The 23,950-nt window shown below is 44.9% G+C and overlaps 1 protein-coding gene across 4 annotated transcripts in view; it reads left to right on the top strand.

Moving 5' to 3' along the window:
• ZFAT (zinc finger and AT-hook domain containing) overlaps positions 1-23,950 on the top strand; it is a 234,291-nt gene that overhangs the window by 107,109 nt on the left and 103,232 nt on the right. For all 4 annotated transcript variants that reach the window (XM_054518860.2, XM_024251400.3, XM_024251401.3 and 1 more), the window contains 5 exons: positions 3,420-4,876; positions 5,675-5,907; positions 16,216-16,303; positions 18,171-18,320; positions 22,125-22,298. In XM_054518860.2, coding sequence (XP_054374835.2) covers positions 3,420-4,876; positions 5,675-5,907; positions 16,216-16,303; positions 18,171-18,320; positions 22,125-22,298 — 2,102 coding nt within the window. The remainder of the gene's footprint in view (positions 1-3,419; positions 4,877-5,674; positions 5,908-16,215; positions 16,304-18,170; positions 18,321-22,124; positions 22,299-23,950) is intronic.

Raw genomic sequence — 23,950 nt, 5'->3', positions numbered from 1 at the left:
TCTTGACATTGGAGCCAATAAGATCTTTTAAAAATGCTCATCTGATTGTTACCCTTTTAGGCTTTGCCTTGCTCTTAGGGGTACAGGGGGCTTCCAAGACTAGCCCTGCCACCTCTGAGCCTTGTCCACCTGCTGTGGTTCCCCAGTACTCTTGCTCCTGCCATCTGTTCCAGCCATCTGGGCCTCTTTTCACTTCCTTAGTCTCTTCTTGCAGGCGCCGCTTCCTTTTCCTGGATGCCTTTCCTTCCTCTTGCTTAGTTAATGCTCATCTGTCCTTTAGCTTTCTGCTCAAATGTCTTGTCCTCAGGGAGGCCTTCCCTGTCCCTAGACCAAGTCACTCTACCCTGACTGGACTCTCGGAGTGTCCGGCCCTTATCCTTCTCACAGGGAGCCTGATGGTCCTTGTCTGCTTACTTTTATATTTAGTACATAGGCTGGCCTATGGCACTTTCTGGAAGGTGAGCTCCAGAGAGCAGGGCTGTGCTTGTTTTCATTCCCTTTTGTATCCTGAGTACCTGGAAAACTTTTTTAAGGGAATGAATAAGTGAAGAAAGATAAACATGCAAACAAACTAGTTCCCTATGTTGGTACCTTCGAACAGCTTCCCATTCTTAGCTATTATGGAAAATGAGCCATGAGCACCATCATCTGAATTTTGTATTCTTTCTTTTGGATAAATTCTCAGAAGTGGAATAACTGGATTAAGGAGTAGGACCTCTTAAAGTTCTGCTGGATTTCTTTTTTTTTTTTTTTTTTTGAGATGGAGTCTGGCTCTGTCTCCTGGGCTGGAGTGCAGTGGCGCGATCTCGGCTCACTGCAAGCTCCACCTCCTGGGTTCACGCCATTCTCCTGCCTCAGCCTCCTGAGTAGCTGGGACTACAGGCGCCCTCCACCACGCCCAGCTAATTTTTTGTATTTTTAGTAGAGACGGGGTTTCACCATGTTAGCCAGGGTGGTCTGTATCTCCTGACCTCGTGATCCGCCCTCCTCAGCCTCCCAAAGTGCTGGGATTACAGGCATGAGCCACCGCGCCCGGCCGGATTCCTTTGTAAAAGCAGTGGTGTGAGTACCTCTCTGAGGAGGCAGCATTTGGAATAAAGTGACTTCATAGAACTCGCATGGACATCGAAGCTCTGGCATCGGTTCACTGTCACAGTCAATGACTTTGGACTTAAGGGTCAGACGGAGGCTGTGTAGCATCCTCATCAGACTCACTATCGTCAAGGGGAACCCGGGCATTAAGGGCTTTACCAGGTATTTGCCTAATAATACAAAAAATCAGAGCAAAAGATTCTCCTAAGACTGTTTAGATCTTGCAGTAGAGGAGAAAATATGCAAAGTCTTGATTTATTTATTTAATTAATGTTATGAATCCAGGGTTTCTTTCTTTGGCATTCTTTGTGCCGATAATATGTATCACCTTCTGGATATCTTTGTCATTTGAGAAAGATCCAAATTACTTTCCTTAAATTAGCCTTGGGCTTAGCATGCAGGCATACTAGTAACTTCCAAATTTAAATATTGTAATTACATCATGTGGATTGTACCCTCTGGTATTTATGGACTGTAATCCATTTAAATATTTTAAATTTAAAGACAAGGCCACCTGTATTGATTAGACACAGTTGTTTGGATAGTTTTATAACTATAGACTTTACAGTGAGAGTGGGTACAGTTGAATGGTATCTGGTTAATAGCACTACATGATTATTAGTATGTTTGAGGTCCTTTTTGGATAACCTGGACACATTGTCCAGAGAAGGCAGTTACGGCTGGAGAAGAAGCCTCATTTGCCTCCTTAGACTCATCTGTCAGTGCCTGTCCCTGGTGCCTATTGTGGTACTTTGGTGACTGTCATTTGCTGGTTTCAGAAACAAGGCTTGGCCATTCCAACAGCAATGGAAACCCCACACAGGGAGCCTTCTTTGCGGTACAGCCACTCTGGGGCAGGGTCGCTGCGTGTCAGTGATTTCAGGCAGTAGAGACGATAAGCATGCACCTGTAGGCTCTAGAGTTGGAGAGTCTTCCTAGATTCAAGTCCTGACTTCACCACTTACTAACTGTACAACATGGGGCAAATACTCAGTTTTCTCATCTGTAAAATGAGTATAACAATACAGTTGGGATTAAATATTTAGCATACAGCTTATCATACTACACATACTCAATAATTATTAGCTGTTATTATTACCATCTCATTCAGCACACATATTACTGTATTGAAAGAGACAGAATTCATGAGGCAGACGGACCATGCTTTTGTTCTTCACCACATACATAAAATCTAATGCAGTGTCTGAAACGCATTGGCAGGTGTTAACAAATGGTGGCCATTTATGAATAAATGGAACACGAAGTTAATAAACAGCAACCCTATTTTCCCCATCTGCGTTCTAAACCAACCATGATAGAGAAGGAGAAATATGGAGAGCCACACGCCAGCTCTATTACTGACAGAGCTGTGGAGGAGAACAGTGTGGTACAAGTCAGCAATAGCCTCCTGTTACTGCCTGCAGAATGAGACAGACTTTCTCTCCCACCCGCAGTCCTGGATTGCTCCAGCCAGGCTCACAGAGGCCCAGTTGGCTAAGTGCCAGCTGTATCCTATGCTCACCCCAGGCAGGCACATCCTCCCCAGAAACAGGCAGAGCTCAGCTTGTGTCTTAGGTCCTGCTCTAAAGTCACCAATCAAACACGTTGGTTCTCTTTTCTTGGGAAGAAGTAAGGATGTAAAGAAAGGCCAGGGGTCATTCACTAATGGTTGGCCCTCACATGGAAACTTGCAGAAAGGAAAAGAGTCACCCCCAACAGTTGGTTGAATGAATAGGCAAGTCTGGCTTAACCAAGCTATTGAAAAGATGGTTGCATCCAGTCTTATGCAGCAGACTGAATTCATTCCATTAAGATTAGTCCTCTTAAAATATCACAGAATCCACCTAGATCAGCTTGGAACACAGCTGATTATTATTGTGTGTGTTGTGGATGGCACACCTGTCCTTCCTCTTCCTTCTTCCTTCTCTTGCCTCCCTCTTTCCTTTTCTTGAAGCCCAGTCCAGACAGACATCTCTTCCTCAAGTTTTCTCAGCTATCCTAATCCAGGTTAGAGGTCTCTTTCCTTTTTTGCGGTGTGCATATTCCTATCAATACATACCACACTGTCACTGTCATGCACTGACAGTGCACTGTCATGCAAATATTTGCCAACCTGTCCTCCCTCCCCCAAGACTGTGAGCTCCTGAAGGACCATGGCACACACGAGCCCTCCGATCCTGTTTGTTGAGTGAATGAATGCACCCATCCAGCGTCTGTCCAGTTTCATTCACTTTTCAGCCTTTAGTGTTTGGTTCATGAAAAGGATGTAGAGTTCATGAGGAACATTCAGGGTCTCCAGATGTAACCATGCTGTCATCTGTTTCTAGGCTAGGTCCTACTCAGCTCAAAATCTTCACTTGTGAATACTGCAACAAGGTCTTCAAGTTCAAGCACTCGCTGCAGGCCCACCTGAGGATCCACACCAATGAAAAGCCATACAAGTGCCCCCAGTGCAGCTATGCCAGTGCCATCAAGGCCAACCTCAACGTGCACCTGCGCAAGCACACTGGAGAGAAGTTCGCCTGCGACTATTGCTCGTTCACCTGCCTGAGCAAGGGCCACCTCAAGGTGCACATCGAGCGAGTGCACAAGAAGATCAAGCAGCACTGCCGCTTCTGCAAGAAGAAGTACTCTGACGTCAAGAACCTCATCAAGCACATCCGAGATGCACATGACCCACAGGACAAGAAGGTCAAAGAGGCCTTGGACGAGCTCTGCCTGATGACGAGGGAGGGCAAGCGGCAGCTGCTCTATGACTGCCACATCTGTGAGCGTAAGTTCAAGAACGAGCTGGACCGTGACCGCCATATGCTGGTCCACGGAGACAAGTGGCCTTTTGCCTGTGAGCTCTGTGGCCATGGGGCCACCAAGTACCAGGCGCTGGAGCTGCATGTCAGGAAGCACCCCTTCGTGTACGTCTGTGCCGTCTGCCGCAAGAAGTTCGTCAGCTCCATCAGGCTGCGCTCCCACATCAAAGAGGTGCATGGGGCTGCCCAGGAGGCCTTGATCTTCACCAGTTCCATCAACCAGAGCTTCTGCCTCTTGGAGCCTGGTGGGGACATCCAGCAAGAAGCTCTGGGGGACCAGCTACAGCTGGTGGAAGAGGAATTTGCCCTCCAGGGCGTGAATGCACTCAAGGAAGAGGCCTGTCCTGGGGACACTCAGCTGGAGGAGGGCCGGAAGGAGCCAGAGGCCCCTGGGGAAATGCCTGCCCCAGCTGTGCACCTGGCCTCCCCGCAGACCGAAAGCACAGCCCTGCCACCCTGTGAGCTGGAAACCACCGTGGTCTCCTCCTCAGACCTGCATTCTCAAGAGGTGGTTTCAGATGATTTTTTGTTGAAAAATGATAGCTCCTCCGTGGAGGCTCATGCTGCTCCTGAGAAGCCCGCAGACATGCAGCACAGAAGCTCAGTCCAGACGCAAGGTGAAGTGATCACACTACTGCTGTCCAAGGCCCAGAGTGCTGGGTCAGATCAGGAAAGCCAGGGCGCCCAGAGCCCCCCAGGGGAAAGGCAGAACATGGCTGCGCTTTCAGCTGGTCACCCAGATCCCAGCAGGTGTCTCAGGTCAAACCCAGCTGAGGCCTCAGACCTCCTCCCTCCAGTAGCTGGTGGTGGAGACACCATCACACATCAGCCTGACTCTTGCAAAGCTGTCCCTGAGCACCGGTCAGGCATCACCGCATTCATGAAGGTCCTGAACAGTTTACAGAAGAAGCAAATGAACACCAGCTTGTGTGAGCGGATCCGGAAAGTTTATGGAGACCTGGAGTGTGAATACTGTGGTAAGGAAAGGCAGCGCCGGTGTGTGGCCCTGTCCACAACCATCACGCTGTGGTCACCTCACATTTGATTTGAGCTCATGTTTGTTTGCAAAGAACACCTTCTAAGTGAGCCACCCTCCTCCATTGTAGATAGGAACGGTGGCCCCTGTGTGGCAGTTAGTGCTTGGAGTCTTGTGGAGGCGGCCGGGATGGCTGCACAGTTGACGGTGTTGGTCTGGTCAGGTGTGTGTGCTAAGGGTTACCCATGACCTCTACCAGAACTCTAACCAAGAAGAATCTTTCTTCTGGCACATGGCAAGTTTAAAGTTGAGCTTTAAATTGTGGCCAACTACTAGATCAGCCAAGAGAGGTTACAAAAGTGGCTGCAGCTCTCTGTAGGGAGGTGCCAAATAGCACCCTGCAACTCACAATGAAAGCATGGCTCCTGGAACTCTGGTGGTACAGGATATAGAAAATCCAGCTCCAGACCTGCTGTCCCAGGAGGGCCGGTAGAACTTAGAGACTTGTAGATTTATGCATGTGCATCATGGTATTTGGCACCATAACTGGTTCTCAGTAAACACTGGCTTCCTCCTCTCCTGGCCCTAACATTATGCAAAAACTAGTAGCACCCTTAATATTTGCAGCCTCCCACCTTTGAAAGGTAATTTTCAGACAGAAATGTGGTGAAAGGTATGAAGGGTGACCTGGACAAGCGCAAGAGGGAGATAAATATTGTAGATAAAAAAAAAATAATTAAAAAAATTCAAAATCAGTCAAAAAGAAACTTCCTTGTTCTCATGTCAAAATTTTTTTTAGGCAAACTTTTTTGGTACCAAGTGCATTTTGATATGCATGTCCGCACCCACACCCGGGAACATCTGTATTATTGCTCTCAGTGTCATTATTCTTCCATCACCAAAAACTGCCTTAAACGCCACGTAATTCAGAAACACAGTAACATCTTGCTGAAGTGTCCCACCGACGGCTGTGACTACTCGACTCCAGATAAATATAAGCTACAGGCACATCTTAAAGTTCACACAGCACTGGTAAGTAGCAAGCCCAAGTGGCAGCCCCATCTCCCCTGGGTGCTCATTGCTTTCTCAAGTTTATACTTATATGTAGGTGTCTCCACTGCAGGTCAGCCCTGAAAACATAGAGAGGTCCTTCTGCTTGCACAGCTGTGCACGTGGCAGAGGCTTCCCAGGTTCCTTTCACAGCAAGAGTCTCTAATACATTGAAAAAAGAGATTAGATGGAATAAATTGTTTCCTGTGCAAATTTTTTTAGCATCAGATGAAGTCTACAGAAGAAATATCTATAGAGTAGAAGTAAAGTCGGAATTTCTCAAATGACATTTTAAAGAATAATTAATAGCAGAGATAACAGTAATAGCTCTTACTGAACGTAGTTGAGAGGTTGAATTAGATAATGCTGTACAGTGATGAGAACAGTATTTGGTTCAGAGTAAGTAAGAGCATAGTAGATGTTGATGACCACTGTTGGCACAGTTTTGTGTTATTTATTTTAGTCTCTGGGAGAGAATGTCTTTGAAGCATGTTTATTTTTAAAAAGTGATATGTTAATTCAATATGCTGTTAATATTCACAAAGGTAAATTTCTTTAGGTCTTTGGTGGAGGATCTTGTAACACAGTGAATGAATGTTTATTTTTGCAAATTCTAATCTAACTCAAGAGGCTGACACCTGAGAGTGATTTGAGACTTCTTCAAGTTATAAAGGAAGCACATCTGGCCCCAGGTGTGGTTCTGTTTTAATTGAATGCCTTTTTATGCTACAGACAGCAAAAAGTGAAGCTTCAGACATTTGATGTGCTACCATGGTTTCCTGGCATAAAAATCATGACAGTTTGTCACTAAGGGTAAAGTCAGGTGTTTGGATGTGGTGAGTAGGTCAGAGCATGGGCTTTGGGGTTGGATACCTGGATTCAAACACTGTCTCCAACACTCTCACAGGCCCTGTGGCCTTGGGCAAGTCACTTGTCTTCCCTGAGACCTGTATGAAATAGCCTTCTGTATAGGATACATATTTTTAAAAAATCTATTTTCTATACATCCACACACATATGCATATACACACATATACAGATGTGTATATACATGTATTTATACACGTGCTTATACACACCTACACACATACACTTATATGCACACATACACACACACACACACACGTACAGTACTCTAAAGAACTTGGCACAGTGCTTGCATGTAGTTGACTGTGTACCGGCTATAGCATGTCATTTGGCACTTCTCATTACACATTCTCTCTCCTTCCTTTTCTTTCTCTCTCTTTCTCTCTTTGAGTAGCATGTGAAGGCATGTTGTTTGTAATTCTTCGTGGAACTGCTGTTACATAGATACTGATTCCAGTACGCTATTATGGCCGGGAAAAGTGAGGTGGCAGAATTCATTAAAGTGATTTTGCTGAAAGCTCATATGAAGTCGGGAGGGAGTGAAGCCAATATGAGAACAAGTTCTTGGGAGAAGCCTTTGAATATGGCAGTTAAAACCAGGAAGCAGACTGCTGGGTTTTCACCGTGGCTCCCCTGTTTACCACGTGTTTAGCCTTGGGAAAAGTCATGTGACTTATTTGCCTCAGTTTACCCATCCTTGGATGAGGATGAAGTGAGAGAATAGATGTAAATGTCTTAGAACAGTGCCTGTCATGGAGCAAGCACTGTGTGTCATGGACTGTTATCATTATTGATTCTACTTCTCCTTTTGGAACTTGCTGCTCTGGATTTAGAGGTTTTGAAACATAGGCTGAAAAAATGACAAGAAAAGGGAAGTTGTAAGTGAGCTTTACCACCTGGGACTGTATGTATTTTTCCACGCCCAAATCTTGCCTGCCTGTTGTGAGGGACCCACGGTTCAGCCCAGCGATTTTCTTACCCCAGCTGCTGATGCCTGGCCTCCTGGCCACATCCTTGGGCCTCATGATCAGCGGGGGAGTGTCAGGAATGTGCACTGAGATCTTTGGCCCCAGTCACATCTGCCTTCATTCTTCTTAATAAACCAGCATTTAAAGAGCTTTCTCTTTTCAAGTTTCTATGGTTATGAATCTTCCTTCTGAGAGGCTTATCTCTTCAATGTGAACATGTAGGATGGCATCTGGGGTAATACATGTTGGGGGAAAGGGAAGGAACAGCTGCTGTCTTTATCCTGTGGGTCAGCTCCTTGTGCAGTCTTAATTCTCATATTACTTCTAGGAGTTGGAGTACTTCCTCCACTGGGCAGATTAGGGGCCTGGCATTACAGAGTCGTTTGGTAACTTGCTCATGGTCGTGCCATTGGTAAGGGACAGAGATAGAATTTAGGCCCACATTCTCACCACTGCCCCGGGTTGCCCATTTTGTTGTAGTTGGTCATTAACAGCAACCACATGGTTCTTGGTAGGTCTCTTGGACACTTGTCCGTCATCTGAAGAAATGTGGTTGAGGCAGATGTTGTGCCGTAAGGGCAGGGACTGTGCTGATTCTTTCTGTGCTGTTAAGTGGCAGTTGTGCTTCATGCTACGATAATAAAATTTCTATGCAACTAACTGCAAGAGAAGAGCAGTGTGCTGAATAAGGGGGTGTGACTCAGTTGACCTTATAAAAAAGATATGCTAGCTTGCTCCTCGTTAGCTCTCACATTTTCTTAGAACTTGTAAGTTTAACTTCAATCTTTTCCCTCACTGATATTTGCAGTTCTTCCAGCTGAAATGCTTTTAAAGGTGAATGTGTTGCCGCTGCTTCCAAAGCCAGCCAGCGCTGGCTGGAGGCCCCCTCCTCTACGTGTCAGGCATTGAGATTTTCAAGTAAGATCTGGTCCCTGCCTTCAGGGTGCTCTTGGTTTTGTGAAGGGGGAGCTAAACAATAAACAGTAATGGCAAAATGGCAACGTGAGAGGGACAGTGACGTCAATACAACAATGTACTCTCCGCCCAAAAAAAATTTGCCTGGAAAGGGCCTGGGAGGAAGGGTTCTGAGGGCTGTCTGGAGGAAGGGGTTCTGAGGTTATGAGTAGATTTGGGCCAAGAAAGAGAGTGAGGAGGAAATTCCCAGCAGAGTTAACAGCACAAACCAAGGGGAAGCTTTTTGTATTTACTCCAGGATATTGAATTACTGAACATTTTCCATGAAGCAGGTGGACCATATTGCCAACATAGTAAGATAGCATGATTTATGAAAACAGGTTCCAGGATTTTTAGTTTAGACATTTGTCTTTTGAGCCTGCAAATTATTTTTGTAATGAAGCCAAGGGTACCAAGGAAATGTTGACACAGTACCAAAAAAAAAAAAAAAAAAAAAATCTGCTTTCCCTGAATGAAGACTCTTTTGATCTGATAATAAAGTTGCTATCGCAAAGTGTTTTAAATAGAATTCCATATTTTCAAGGACAGTTAATGTGGATTTTTTTTGGTAACAGCTTTACTTTATCAAGATATATTTTACATAGCATACAATTTGCTCATTAAAGTGTGAAATCAAATTTTTTTTTTTAGTATATTCACGGAGTTGTGCAACTATCACCACAGCTAATTTCAGAGCTTTTTCTTCATCCCATAAAGGAACCTGGTACCCATCAGCTGCCATCCTTTGTTCCCCTCCCTGAGGCCTAGGCAGCCACTAATCTACTTTCTGTATCTGTGGATTTGCCTGTTCTTTCTTTCATATGAAATTTCTTTCATTTCATATGAAAGAAATCATAAAATGTGTATATTCGATGCAGTCTTTTGTGACTCATTTCTGTCCTTAATTCATCCATGGTTTCCTTTTTATAGCTGAATAATATTCCATTGCATGGATACGCTGCATTTCATCAGTTGATGGCATTTTTTAGTGGTAATTTCACCCAGACAGTACCTCCCAACTACAGTATGTTTTAAGTCCACAGGATTCAATCTAATTCTTTGTGAAATCACCTAAGAAAGCATGGAGGTTAATTCTAGGAGGTTAAGTATCAACCTTTCCTTAAAAGGGTTTTCAAAAATTATGAAGCATCTAAGAAAAATTATGAAGCATCTAAGAAAAGTTATTTTATTCGCCACCCACCAGTATTTAGCTGTGTCATTGTCACTGTTTTGACACTTGTACCATTATTGCTGCCATGAAATGGATAAAACTGGGAATTTGGAGTTACAGGACAGGGCTCTGGCTCTACGTCTGTGGACTGTGCAGACTGCTTGGTCTTTATTTCCCTTTACCTGAAAGTGGAGTGAAAAATACTTCCCTGCTTTCTCTGCATGGTGGCGATGCTCCAGTGGAATAGCGTGATTGTGCTTTGTGATGGTGGCGATGCTCCAGTGGGATAGCGTGGTTGTGCTTTGTGATGGTGGCGATGCTCCAGTGGGATAGCATGATTGTGCTTTGTGATGTGAAAGTGCCTTATGGATGTCCATGAGGTTGATCTTAGGATTGTGATCATGGCAGGGTCTAGCTGGGTCAGGAGAATGGTGCTGTTCTGATCAGGAAATGCATGGGACCTGGGGCGAGACCTTGCACCAGCGTGGGGCTTGGTTTCCTTACCTGTGACCCTGGAGATGGAAGCAGGTATAATTCTGGCTGCCTGGCCTTCTGCATTTGTTTCAGCGTTTACTGCTTTCAGCACAGATTCCCATGAAGAGCAAAAACGAAGGAGATTAGAAGTAGCCATCTCTCCCACCTGGCCCTCAAATGGGCCCATATCCAGGTTCTTTCCAGTTGCATCAGGACTGTAGGATAATCTGCCTAAGTGCCTGTTTCTGTGACTCTTATAACCATTTATTAGCCGAGGATAAACCTAGTGATTGGAAAGAATGTGTACATTTAACAAAGTTTCTTCCCACTACCTCCTTCTTCCAATTAGTAACTAGATGATGTCAACTTATAGTCAAAGATGTCTTGGCATTGAGGACATATGGGGACCTAGTGAAGAGAGTCAGTGACATTTCTGGAGCAAATCCACTTTTAACAGCATTGCGCACACTTTATGAAGGGGGCACTTGAGACGATTTCAGTAGGATGAGAGGAGGCTTTAGGTTCTGATGTGCCCGAGTTCAGACCTCATATCTGTCTCTGTGATTTGGGGCAAATCCTTAGCCTCCGCAAGCCTCAGTTTTCTCATCTATAAAAATGGAGATAAAAAGTACTTTCCTCTGCCTCTTTGGGCTGTGAGGACCGCATTAGAAAAGCTGTACTGTACAGAACACCCAAGTCAGCATTCTCTCTCTGTCTTTCAAAAAAAAAATAAAAAGATCCATTAGAAGGTTGTGAAATCAGTTTAGTGATTCACAGCTAGGATATCTTATAAATGAAACAGAATAAAATAAAATAGAACTTGTCAGCATTATTCACCTCTACCAAGGGTAAGTATTATTTTCAGAGACGTTTGTTTCAGTGTTTAAATGTTTATCTGTCAGTGTGTGTGCATGAATGTGCTGGGTGTTACTGTCAGATGGGTGACCCCTGTGGGTCTCCTTAAATACATATTTAGTGGCCTAAATCACATAATTCATGACGTCCTCAGTCAGAGTCTCATGGGGATAATTGTTACGAATGGTATTCCTGGGCTCCTGCCTCCACCATAATTTGAGGTGGTATCTGAGAATGTTATTTAAAGTTCCTTCTGACACAAAAGTGTGAGGCAGCAGGAAGTACAGCATCTGGCGGATGTTTATGATATGCCAGTTTATTCCCTTTATTTCTGGCCTGTGTTGCTTCTCAGAAAACCTCAAAGATACCTGATGCTAAGGGTCTTGTAGCAGTTACAGTCTGAGCTTGGGAGTTGGTAAGTTTGATGTTACTTTCTGACTCTGGGACTTAGAAGTGGTGTGGCTCCATAACCTAACAAATCCCCTGGAAATGAAGACAACAGGACCCACCTCCATGGGAGTTTAGCGAGATCATGTTCGTAAGGGACACAGCATATAGGGAGGGGCCTGTCCAGAGTAATTCATCCATCTAATCCTCCTTTTTAGTAGGAGGAGGAGAAGGAAGAAGAGGAATAGTAATAGTGATTGGCGGTGGTGCATGTGAGTCTGATGGTCTCTCAACAAATGTTTAGAATACTTAACCTTTGTCATTGAGAAGTGCATAGTCTTTCTTTGGCTATCAAGGTACACATATTCAAAAGAAATCTTACATGTACTTTCTGGAGATAAGCTAAAATAATATATTGCCAACAAAGCACTGAGAAGGTAGACGAAGCTACTTTCAATCTCTTTCTGGAAATAAATGGGTACACATGGTCAGTATGTGTACTTTTAAAGTACAGGAAATGTTATTTAATTAAAATGATTGCGCATAATGTTTTCCCTTCCCAAGAGCTATAAGAAAATGGTCTTTTCTTACTTGATCACAAAACAAGTTTGTTTCTGTGTTGCTCCATTTAGGTGTTTTATCCACTGTCCAGGAGACCTCAGGCTACCAGAGCATGTTGTGTATAGAACAGCTTCATTTCAGCAAAAACTGAGATTCTAAATTGAAAGGGCATCACATGGCAAAACAGAACTATTTCCAGTGGAAAGGAAAACCCTTGAGTTGAAATCCTAAATCGAGCACGTTTCTGGCTCTCTTCTAACTTGTTCAAATCAGTTGCAATTTCAGCATCACTTTTCCTGTGCTTTGCTGCACTTTCTGCAGACATCCTCACTGATGGTTGGGTTCCACGGGTTGATACATCTCTTTCTTGATGAGCATTCGAGCGCCTGAGAGTCTCACACCTCTTCCTTAGTGCAGCGCCTGACACATAACAGGGGCCCTGTAGCAGTTGAGGAATGAATGAGTGAGTCCATGGAGGAAAGCACATGCCATAACTGTGGACTTTATTCCTGAGAAATGATTGAGTAGAAACCCCCACCTTTATTTTTTAAAGCACCTGCCGCTGAGGCATAGACCAGATGAGGTTTGCACGGAGCAGAGCTGGGCTGTGAGCCTCAGAATTAGGGCTGACCTAGGCCCCAGGCCATGCTGCAGCTTCATGCGGCGTCTCCCTTCTTTCAAAGGGTCCTGATTGCTTTGAAGGCCATTTCCGTCAGAGCAAACAGACTCCAAAAGCTGGGCTCTCCTACCATCATTAAGGCATGGGTCTCTCAGACTCTCCATCTCTGCTGGGAGCTCTTTTAACCACCACTCTTTTTAAGTTTGCTGTGTCAGTCTGAGTTTTCATCTCTGGTATGGAACTGAGGTTTTGAAAAAGAAGTAAATGAGTCCTAAGAGTTCCCCCCACCACCCCCGCCCAGTACCTTTTACCACCATCTGTGTCCTTCTGACAGTCTTCAAAGGCATCAAAAAATAAGGGCCCCTAATAAGCTCTGAGATAAATTGCTTTCTGACTATCAGAGATTAAAAGAAAAAAAATCAAATAGCAGAGGCTCAGGGGAGATCACTGTAAACTCCTTCAAAGCCCTTCTGAATGCTTCCCTCAACTCTAATGATGCAGGCACCGAGAGGCAGCCAGGGATGATGGAGGTCTCCTCCAGGATGCCCGCCTGACCCGGGGCATCTTGCCCAAGGCCAAGGGCAAAGGAGGACAGTGACAGGAGTACTCTGAGGAGCCCTGAACCTGTGGTGTAGCCTGTGTGGGGATCTGTGGCATTGCCTGGCCAGAAAACTCAGGACAGTTTCTTAAGTGGTGCCTGGATCCCTTGGACATGTGTGCTTGGCTGGCGTTGCTTGGTATTCATATGTTTGGTGGGAAATGCATCAAAACCATTTGATTGTTCAGAAGGACTTTTGGTTTGGTTTGGTTTTGGTTTTTAATGTAAAGTACACTTTTTCTAAGTGTATGCTGGGGAACACCAAAGGAGGTGGAGGGTGATCCTTCAGATCCTGCTCTCAGAGACTCCCAGGGAATATTAGCCCATGAGAAGGGCTGCTGTCTCAGGCTGAGTTACATGACAGCAATGCGGAAACCACAGCAGCAAAGTCTTTCAGATTTATTGAGCGCTCACTATAGGAGAGGCTCCATTCTAAACACTCTATGTCTTTTTCATCTCCCTTATCCTTCTTGTGACCCTGTGAAGGAGGCATTGTGTTTTATTTCCATTTTACGGATGATGAAACGGAGGCACTGAGAGGTTAAATCATTTGCGCAAAGTTCCACAGCTAATAAGGGGCAAAACCAAGATTTGAACCCAGGGGCTCTGAGCCCTGAACCTGTTCTGCTAGTCAGGGTCTCACAAGAGCAAGAGCTCTGGAGTCCAGCTCTGCCCTCGGTGTAGTGTGAACCTTGGGCAAGTTTCTAAAGGCCTCATAGGATATGGTATGTAAAGCACTTTGCATCCAGTGAGTTCTTAAGAAGTGGTAGCTCTTGTGCTTTTTATTATTTAGAGTAGGAGTAGACTGCCCGGTGGGGAGCACAGTGAGGAGAGCATTCATCACACAAGGCGTGGAACACACTTGGTGCCTTGCGGAGCTCATAGTAGGGGCTCCACAAATAGAGGGAGTTAGTCCTTCTGTAAATCCAAGTGAGCGTGGAGTGGATTAACCTCCCCCAAAACACACACAGCCCAAAACATTTCCTTGCAGTGGTAGTTCTGAATTTTTTGTTTTTACTTTTTATTCAGCTATCTGCGCAGAGTCCTCCCTACCAGGGTTTGGCTCTCTGTAAGCTGTGTGCTTGGTAAGCTTGGCAATCAAAGTGCCACATGCTGGTGGTATAAACAGCAGATATTTACTGTCACACCGTCCTGGAGAGCAGAAGGCAGAGGTCAAGGTGTTGGCAGGGCTGCTTCCTCCTGAGGGCTGTGGGGGAGGATGTGGTCCGTGCGTCTCTCTGAGCTTCAGGTGATTTGCTCTCTGTCTTTGGCATTTCTTGGCTGGCAGATGCATTGCTCTGGTCTCTGCCTCCATCTGCACATGGTGTTCTCCCTGCATGCAGCTCTGTATTCAAATTTCCCTTTTTTATAAGGACACCAGTCACATTGGATGAGGGCCCACCCTAGTGACCTCATTTTAACTGGATTACCTCTGTAAAGACCCTATCTCCAAATAAGGTCACATTCTGAGGTATTGGAGGTTAGGACTCCAACATATGATTTTTTAGGGGATACAATTCAACCAGTAACACCCACGCTGGGAGAAAAGAGTGATATGAAATCGCCCTCAAGTGAGTGCTGAGAGCAAAGGGAGGTGAGCAAAAGCCATAGCTTGGTAATTCACAAAAGCTTCTTCCTAATTGAGAATGTTACACCATGGTGGCCCTGGCTGTGAAGCTGCAGCAGTGCAGGATGAACAACCTATCTGCAGCCCCAGTGGGACACCGAGGGGCAGGAGGCATCCTGGGTGGGCATCCGCACACTCTACTTCCAACACTGGCTCCTTCTCTCAGACTTTGGGCTTATCTCCTGGGCCTTGTTTTCTTAATCTGTAACATGAGCATGAACTGTGCCTATCTTTTGTGAGTGGTTGTGAGTCTCAATAAAATCACTTGCCATGCAATCCCTGCGTTGAGTGCTGGCGGATGTAATATGCTCTTGGGTTGTAGAGTAGCACTGGTCTGTGTGGTAGACCCACAGCCTTGAGGTTGAGTACCACCCACCTCCACAGAACTCTCCCCTCTAAGCCCCATCCCTTCCTTCTGAAATGGAGCTGATGCCATTCCCCCATTCCCCTACTCTCGAGCTCCCCAGGCTGTGCAGCGCCAGGTAGAGGGTGTATGTATGTACTTGGAAGGATGTACTTTGTCTGGTTTTGATGAAGCTGATGATAATGATGGTGCTGATGAGAATGCTAGTGTTGATGATGATGATGGGGGTCGTGGTGATGTTGATGGTGGTGGTGGTGGTGGTGATGGTGGAAGTGTTGGTTGTGGTGGTGGTGATGACTGTTGATAGTGCTGGTGGTGGTGGTGGTGATGGTGGAAGTGTTGGTTGTGGTGGTGGTGATGACTGTTGATAGTGGTGGTGGTGGTGATGGTGATGGTGGTGGTAGTGGTGATGGTGGTGATGACTGTTGATAGTGCTGGTGGTGATGGTGGTGATGATGATGGTGATGGTGGTGATGACTGTGGATAGTGCTAGTGGTAGTGGTGGTGGTGGTGGTGGTGGTGGTGATGGTGGTCGTGGTGTTGTTGATGGTGGTGGTGGTGTTGGTTGTGGTGGTGGTGATGACTATTGATAGTGCTGGTGGTGGTGGTGATGATGGTGATGATGGTGGTGGTAGTGGTGATGGTAGTGATGACTGTTGATAGTGCTAGTGGTGGTGGTGGTGGTGTTGATGATGGTGATGTGATGGTGGTGGTAGTGATGACTGTTGACAGTGTGAGTGGTAGTGGTGGTGGTGGTGGGTGATGATGGTGATGGTGATGGTTATTTTTTACAGACCACAGATTTAAATGAGAAAGTCAACTGATTATGTTCTCTTTCTATTAAGGACAAAAGGAGTTATTCTTGTCCTGTTTGTGAAAAGTCTTTTTCAGAGGATCGATTGATAAAGTCACATATCAAGACCAACCATCCTGGTAAGGTTGTGCATTTTGGAGTGGAGGATTAATGTTAAAAATGCTTATGTTTATTTTAAAACAATGTTTTACATTAACTGCACTATATAGAAATAAAAAGGGATGAAGCTGTGAATATATTCATGGGAAACAAACATCTTTATTCAACGCTGGGAAGTTGATGTAATTATTTATTTCCTTTTGTTCTTTTATCTGGTCTTCAGATGCATCTACCCTCACCCCTGCAATTTCAGTGATACCCCCTGCCCCTTTTAATGGGAACTTTGCATGCCTTTGGATGGGTTGCATATGAGGCAGGGCTGTTATAAGCTTGTGTTACCCAGAGTGGTGGTTTGTAAGGGGTGTTGGCTCCTGCCCAGGCTGAGGAGCATTCTTGAGTTGGAGAGACCATCACCACGGGTCTTCTCATATTCCACACTGCTCAGGTGCATGAGGCATCAGCTACCTGGGTGTTCATACCTTGTCATTTCTGTTCATGCCACCTGGAACATTTTCCCTTCTGCCCTGCCTGGTTAATTCCTATTCATTCTTTGCGTTCTTCCTCAGAGCCCTGCCTTTGGGGAGGCTTTTGTAGCTTCCAGCCTGGCCGAGGGTCCACCCCCCACCCCTGCTAACGTCACACACGGCGCACTGACCACTGTGCTCCAGTCACTGTGACTCTCCAGCCACTCCTATGGGCTCCCTGAGGCGGTACTTATCCCCAGATCTCCAGTGCCTCCACAGGCAGGCCCAAGAAAGCAGACAAGGGTATTGTGTGTTTTATGAGGGAGTAACAGATACTTCTTCTAAATGTGCCTCTCCCTTCGTACATGTCTCTTTTTTCCTGTTCTTTATTTTGTATTTGCTCTTGGTATAAGGGAACTGACTCATTGATTATAAATGGAGGAAGATAAAGAAATAATAGAAGGGCACTAACACTCATGTTTCAGCTGGGAATGGACAGAGTTGTGAGGCCTTTGTCTGTGTGGGCTATGTGCTTCTCTGAAGGCCCAGCTCTGTCCTTCTCATGTTAACTCATGTCCTAAGTGACATGGGATCCAATGTGAGCCAAAGTTATTCTTAAAACAGCTAGCCTTTGCTGATGAACAGATGTAAGACATTATTTTGTTATTATTTTAAACTTTTTATTCCAGAAAATCCCAGAATACAAGAGCACACAGAACAATGCTGGGAACCTCCTGTATCTGTCACTCAGCTTCCACAGTTATCCACATTTTGTCAAACTCTTTTTCATGTATCCACCACACACACTTTTCTTCTTCTAGGATATTTTAAAGTATATTCCAGACAGCATGTAATTCCTCCATAAAAACCTTTAAAATGCATCTCCAACTAATAAGGATTGCTTTCAACATAACCACCATGTCACCAATAAAGCAAACAGGATCAACTGTCATTCATTATTGCCAGCTATTATCAGTCTGTTTAAAATTTCCCCAATTTCCCCAAGATTTTTCTTTTTAACTGTTGATTCGCTTGAACCGGCATCCATGCATTTGCATCTAGTGGCTTAGCTCCTTATGTTTCTGTTTCTTGTTTTCTCTAGTGCCCCGCTGTGCTTTTTTCCATGACATTGACTTATGGGGGAAACTGAGTCACTTTTCCTGTAGACAGTTTCACTTTCTGCATTTGTGTGATTATTACCTTGTGATGTTCCTTATCCATTCCTCATATGTGATGTTAACAGATACTGAGAACTGAGACTCGATTTGGTTCTGGTTTAACTTTTTAGGTGAAAATCCTGTCTCTGGACACCATAAGGCACACCTTGATTCCTCCTGCAGTGCTGCTTAGCGATGAGGTTTATTTATGTCTAACTTCCCCTGAGGTGCTCTGACTCCTTCTGACATTCCTGCTTTTCTTCTAGAGGTCTCCATGAGCACCATTTCTGAGGTTCTCGGGAGGAGGGTTCAGCTGAAAGGGCTAATTGGAAAGAGAGCCATGAAATGCCCATATTGTGACTTTTATTTCATGAAGAATGGCTCAGACCTTCAGCGTCATATTTGGGCTCATGAAGGTGAGTATTCATCTTCCCAAATTGGGCACCTTTCTAACTTCGTGCTTCCATCCTTCATTTTGGGAGTACATTAAGAGGAAGCCGTATCTTCGCATCCCTGCTGTTAGAATTTCCTTAGCACACTAAGAGGTATGTCCATCAACCAGCTACAAACAGTAATTTAAACCATTACTTAATTAGTTGCAATTGCAATGAATAGAGGTGTGCACTCCTTCATAGGTCTCATTGCAATTGTAGTGAAATAAATCACCATGACTCTCCTGCTGGAAAGTAGGTACCTTGAGAACAGGAACACCAGAGACTTATTCATGGCAGGAACTCCAGTGCCCACCCTGTGCCGTGTGCATAGCAGGTTTTCCAGAACTGTTGGTATTATGAATGAAGGAAGAAGGGCAGCAAGTAGTTCTCCCATTCCAGCAGTGTGGAGTGTTACCATTCAGGCTATGGAGAAGGAATTCAGAAGGTGGAAGGGCAGAATGGAGATGAGGGAATGGAGAGAAGAAGGTAGGCTGTGCTTTTGGGTTGCTTGCCTATGAAGGGAAGTGTGGGGCCACTCTCAGGGCTTTGGGAAGTTGGAAGTGAAGATTCTGCTAGGGCAACAGACCGTCAACTTTGTTTTCTCCCCCTGGATAAGGACATGGTCCTCCTGGGGATTAGGGTAGGAGCCAAGGGGCCAGGGAAAGCCCTTCCAGACACCTGCATCAGGTCCCTGCCTGTTAGTTAGGAACCTGGAATGCTGCAGATAGGAAAACAAGACTAGAGGAGGATGAAGGATGAAGTATTTTCTACAATATGGGATAAAATGACCTATTTATAGGTCCCAGGGAAGGAACTATTAGGGAGAGAGAGACCAGTGGTTCAGTAATGAGAATTGTAACTGACAGATTGGGAACCCGGAGAAGGCAGAAGGAGTTGAGATACATTCCAAGGTTGGAAGCTACTTTTTTGTTTACCAGCATATAATGAGCACCTGCTAGATACCAGTGCTCAGTGTTTGACTCACGTTATTGAAGTTGGTATTCTCAACAACCTTAAAGGTGGGTGCTGTTACCATCCCCATTTTACCAATGAGGAAAATGAGGCTTAGAGAGGTGAAGTAATTTGCCCAGGGTCACACAGCTAACAAGTGGCGGAACTGGGATTTGAACCAATGCCATCTGATTCCAAAACCCTTGCTCTTCTCTTCTGAACTGACTTGTTTCAGGAGGAGGAGGCACCTCCTACATTGAGACAGGAGTGAAGGGAGTGAGGGTGGTAGCAGGTACGTGTATATACATGTGTTGTTTCTTTGTTAGGAAGTTGAAGGCATTCATAGCTGATGGTCACAGTTTGCTCAGCAAAGAATGCCAAGAAGGCAGGCTTGGAATGGCGTTCATGGGAATCAGCAGGGAGCTGACCCTGATGGAAGCAGAGAGGGCCCAGCAGAGGCTGGAGACCATGGGCTTATAAAGGCATCAAATTGTAATTGTACTCACATGAGAAGAAGTGAGAGAACTGGGTTCAAATCCCACCCTCACCATGTATGATGGACAAATAATTCCATCTCTCTGAAACTCAGTTTGTTTATCTGTAATGTGATCTGCTTTGGGATTTGTTGCAAGGATCAATGAGATAATTTATGTAAAACCCTCAGTAGAAGGCTTAGCACATATTGGGTACTTAATACATGGCTGATGCTATTGTGTTAAGTAAATACTTGTGATGATGCCGTAATGTTGCATATTTGCCATTTGAAAGTAATCTATTATTTTAAGCGACTTCGGAATTGATAAAGATTCAGAAAGCCAAAGGCTGCTGTATCCTGGCATCTTTTTTTTTTTTTTTTCTAATTTATGACTTTCTCTGTAATGAAGGAATCACAAAGGAAATGGGATATCAGTACACATACCATACATTGGGGTTCTTTGGAATTGATCCCCTGTACCATAAAATATCCCTTGTCTCCGTTTACTCTCAAAATATAGGACAAGAAAAACAAATTTAAAAACCCCAAAAATTAAATTGAAAAAAGAAAGAAAAACAGAAAACACAGGTATTGATTGTAGTCACAGAAATTAACCATTTGTGTAGAATTTTGTGCATACCTGCGACATTTGTTGCTTAGAGGACCTGCAACTTTGTTCAAGGTTTCCTAATAGTCAAGCAATGGACCTGGGAACCATCCACTACAGCAGTTCTAAACACTGGCTCTTAGGGGAGAATTTAGAGTAGACAATGTCTTGGTATATCGCCTTGGCGTGAATGCCATGTTGTGGATGATCTGGAGATCCACAGCTGGTTAACCTGCACCATCTCATTTTCCACGACCATATGTCACAGAGTCCACGGAAGTGCAGAGCTGTTTAGGTGACTTGCCAGGGTTCCACAGCCGGCCCGTGGGTGGGCAAAGATGTTAATGGAAATATGTATACTTCAGTATCTGTGTTGCTTTGCTTGGTTCTCCTCCTTCCAGTCATAATGAGGAACAGATATTAGGAATTTGGCTTCTCCAGGACTGGGAGACAGTGCATGTCTTCATTTTTGAGTTGAAATGCCTGCTGAGGGTAATGTGAGATACAGAAAGATGCTGCTTGACCCAGGCTAGCACCACGGCTGTGGCCCTGCTCTCGTGAGAGTGTGTTGTAAATGACCAACCCAGAATGAGGGATCTGGTGCCCTGAAGGCTTCTTGGGAAGTGACTCCTGGTCCTGTCATTTTACAGAGATGAGAACTATGACCCAAACATAAGTTCAAGGGCACACAGCATGTTGACACTTATGGTTAGATTATTACTTCATCTCTAGAAACCCAGACCAGAGCTGGGCTTTGCATGGGCCCTGAGGCACATCAGACCCCAATGTACAACTCAGCTCTGCGCCCCTGGACCTTGCCCTCAGCCTCATCAAACGTTGGTTTCCTCAACTGCAAAGTCATAGGTAGTCTAGATAGTGGGTGAAAACGTTTGGCTTACTAAAAATTGTCTGCTTCATTACTATGTGCAGGTTTGTTCCCCGCCCTCTTTCCCCTTCCCCCCAGCCCCAGCACCTGTCCCTATAGCACATCACACCATGTTGTAACAGCCTGTTTACCTGTCTGCATCTCCCACTGGACAGTGAAGGCTGGGATTCACTCTTCTCTGTGAAATTTCCTACTATGAAAATAGGTCCTCAGTAGACACTTGGTGAATGAAGGAGTGGTGAATGCCAAGATACCCCTACAGTCAGAGTCATCAGCCCATCAACCACCAGTTGGTAAAGCTCAATTTGTTTTACAAAGTAAATGTGCTTCCACATTTGGTCCTGATGCCTGATCCCATTGAGTTTTTGCAAAGGGCCTTGGTGCCTTTGTGTTTAGTTTAACTCAGTTCAATTGAATTTAGTGACTGTCTGCTCTGCAGGTTGCTCAGGATCTCTGTCCTCAAGGAGTTCCCAGACTATGGGGAGAGGGCAGACATGAAGGACTCACTGTAATGTGCAGTGAGCGTTTCAGCTAGTAGAGAGTTACAGGAGTTGGGAACATTGATAGGGAGGTAGGGAAATCTACCAGGGAAGGTCAGAGAAAGCTTCAGGGTGGAGGCACATGGTATACCAGGAGGCAAGGGCATCCCAGGAGGAAGGAACAGGCTGGGGAAAAACCTGGCGTGGGAAGTGTGTGGTGTGTTAGGGCCAAGCAAGTATACTGCTGTGTTCAAAACGGATGTTTTATATATACATATCTATAAGTGTATTTAGATATGGATATATATAGTCCTTCAGATTCACACACACGTATGCATACATATATGTAAATATATAGAGATAGATATATACATTTTTCCCTTGGCAGGTGTGAAGCCCTTCAAGTGTTCTTTGTGTGAGTATGCAACTCGTAGCAAGAGTAACCTCAAGGCTCATATGAATCGTCACAGCACTGAGAAAACCCACCTATGTGACATGTGTGGCAAGAAATTCAAATCAAAAGGGACACTGAAAAGTCACAAACTCCTTCACACTGCAGATGGTGAGTAAATGGCCCAAGGTGAACTTTCCCCTCTAAATGTGTGGTTTGAAGCTGATGTTCCAATTCATCAGAAACTTGCTGTACCAGAGGCAGGAAAGAGCACGTACCCATTAGAAGGAGCTTCTGGAAGAGCGGGGAAGACCAGGCCTGACTTCCTCCCATTCCTGTGCTCAGTGCCTCACTTCCAGCAGGTGCAGGATAAACACTTACTGGGTGTGTCTGTGCCAGTGGTGGAGGTATGCAGGGAGGGAAGCTGCTTCAGGAAAGGAGGTGTCTTCAGGAAGCCTTGATCCACGGTTCCGAAGTTTCCATCCTTTTTAGCCCTCCATCCCCACCTGGAGCTCAAGGATCTTGAGGGTCAACCTTGATCACACCTGGCCTGATTTTTCAAGTGAGTCTCTTATCATCCAGGCTACCTCAGTGGTGGAACTAAGTCTAAAGTAAAACCAACATTTGGGCAGATTTGACCTAGATAAAGTATACTTAAGTGGATTTCTAATTTCATTCATTCATTAAGAACCATTGATTGAGTTCTTATATGTGCTAGCCAGGGAGGTAGGTTCTAGGGATACCAGGTCAACTAGAGACCAGTTCCTGCGTTCAAGGAGTTCGTAATCTAGAAGGCAGGGCAGAAGAGCAGGCGGGCCATGGTAAAGGTAAGTGCGGTGATGGAGGGGAGCTTGGGAGCCCTGGGAGCAGGGCATGGTCGACGTGGGTGGGGAGCTCAGTGGGCAGTGGGCACAGTCTCCCTGGCACAGGCTGGATAGAGGGAAAGAAGATTTATTCTAGGAAGACAGGCAGCTAAACCATAAGAGACTTTTAACATTTTTGATTTTACTCAGAAAGACAGGTTGTGTGAGGGACTTGGAAATACTTCATGTAACAAGATTAATAAACTTTATAAATGTATTGTTATTTACCAAAATTATGTATAAAAATTGGCGTTTACTATAGAAATCAAAATTATTTCAACAGTTATTTTTAATTTCAAAATTTAGTGGATGATATAGCTCTTAAGTTCTATCTTTAAGATTGTTCTGAAAATCAGTCCTGTTGTGTGTGTTGGGGGGGTTGGGCCCTCGGCAAGTATTTAGGTGAGCTCCAGGGACTCAGTGCAAAGGCTGAATGCTTGGCTGGGTTTCATCAGAATTAAGGATCAAGGGCTTGCCTAAGGCTGAAAAAGAGCCCCAGCCATAACTATTAAAACTTAAGCAGTACTCTCTCTAAAAAAAAATCCATAATCAAAATTAAAAATACAATGACACTAAAGCAGTCATACTTGAATAATGAAAGCATTAAAGTCATGTAGTTTTTTATGATTCTACGCCTCCACAAACAATAAGCCTTACTGACCGCTCAGCTGCCTGAACATTTAGGCAAGCTTACATTTCTTAAGATGATAGCACATAACTACTGCAGTCCTTCGGTAATGAAGAGCAGCTGTCCCCAGAGGCAGGGAAGCCTGGAGTATCCAGTAGGCCACGGTGACAGGGTCAAGAAGGTGTTCACAGGCACTGAACAGGGTTCTGTCATCTCATGCCTGGTTCTGCAGTCTGGGCTTAGCCTTTGAGCATATAGAAGCCATTTAATCTGGCAGGCCCTGGACCAACTGATGTGGAGGGATGGGGTCGGTGTGAGTAGTTGGTGGTATC

This window comes from Pongo abelii, chromosome 7 (assembly GCF_028885655.2).
Source record: "Pongo abelii isolate AG06213 chromosome 7, NHGRI_mPonAbe1-v2.0_pri, whole genome shotgun sequence".
NCBI classification, from domain to species: domain Eukaryota; kingdom Metazoa; phylum Chordata; class Mammalia; order Primates; family Hominidae; genus Pongo; species Pongo abelii.
This window is presented reverse-complemented; position numbering and strand designations above follow the sequence as displayed.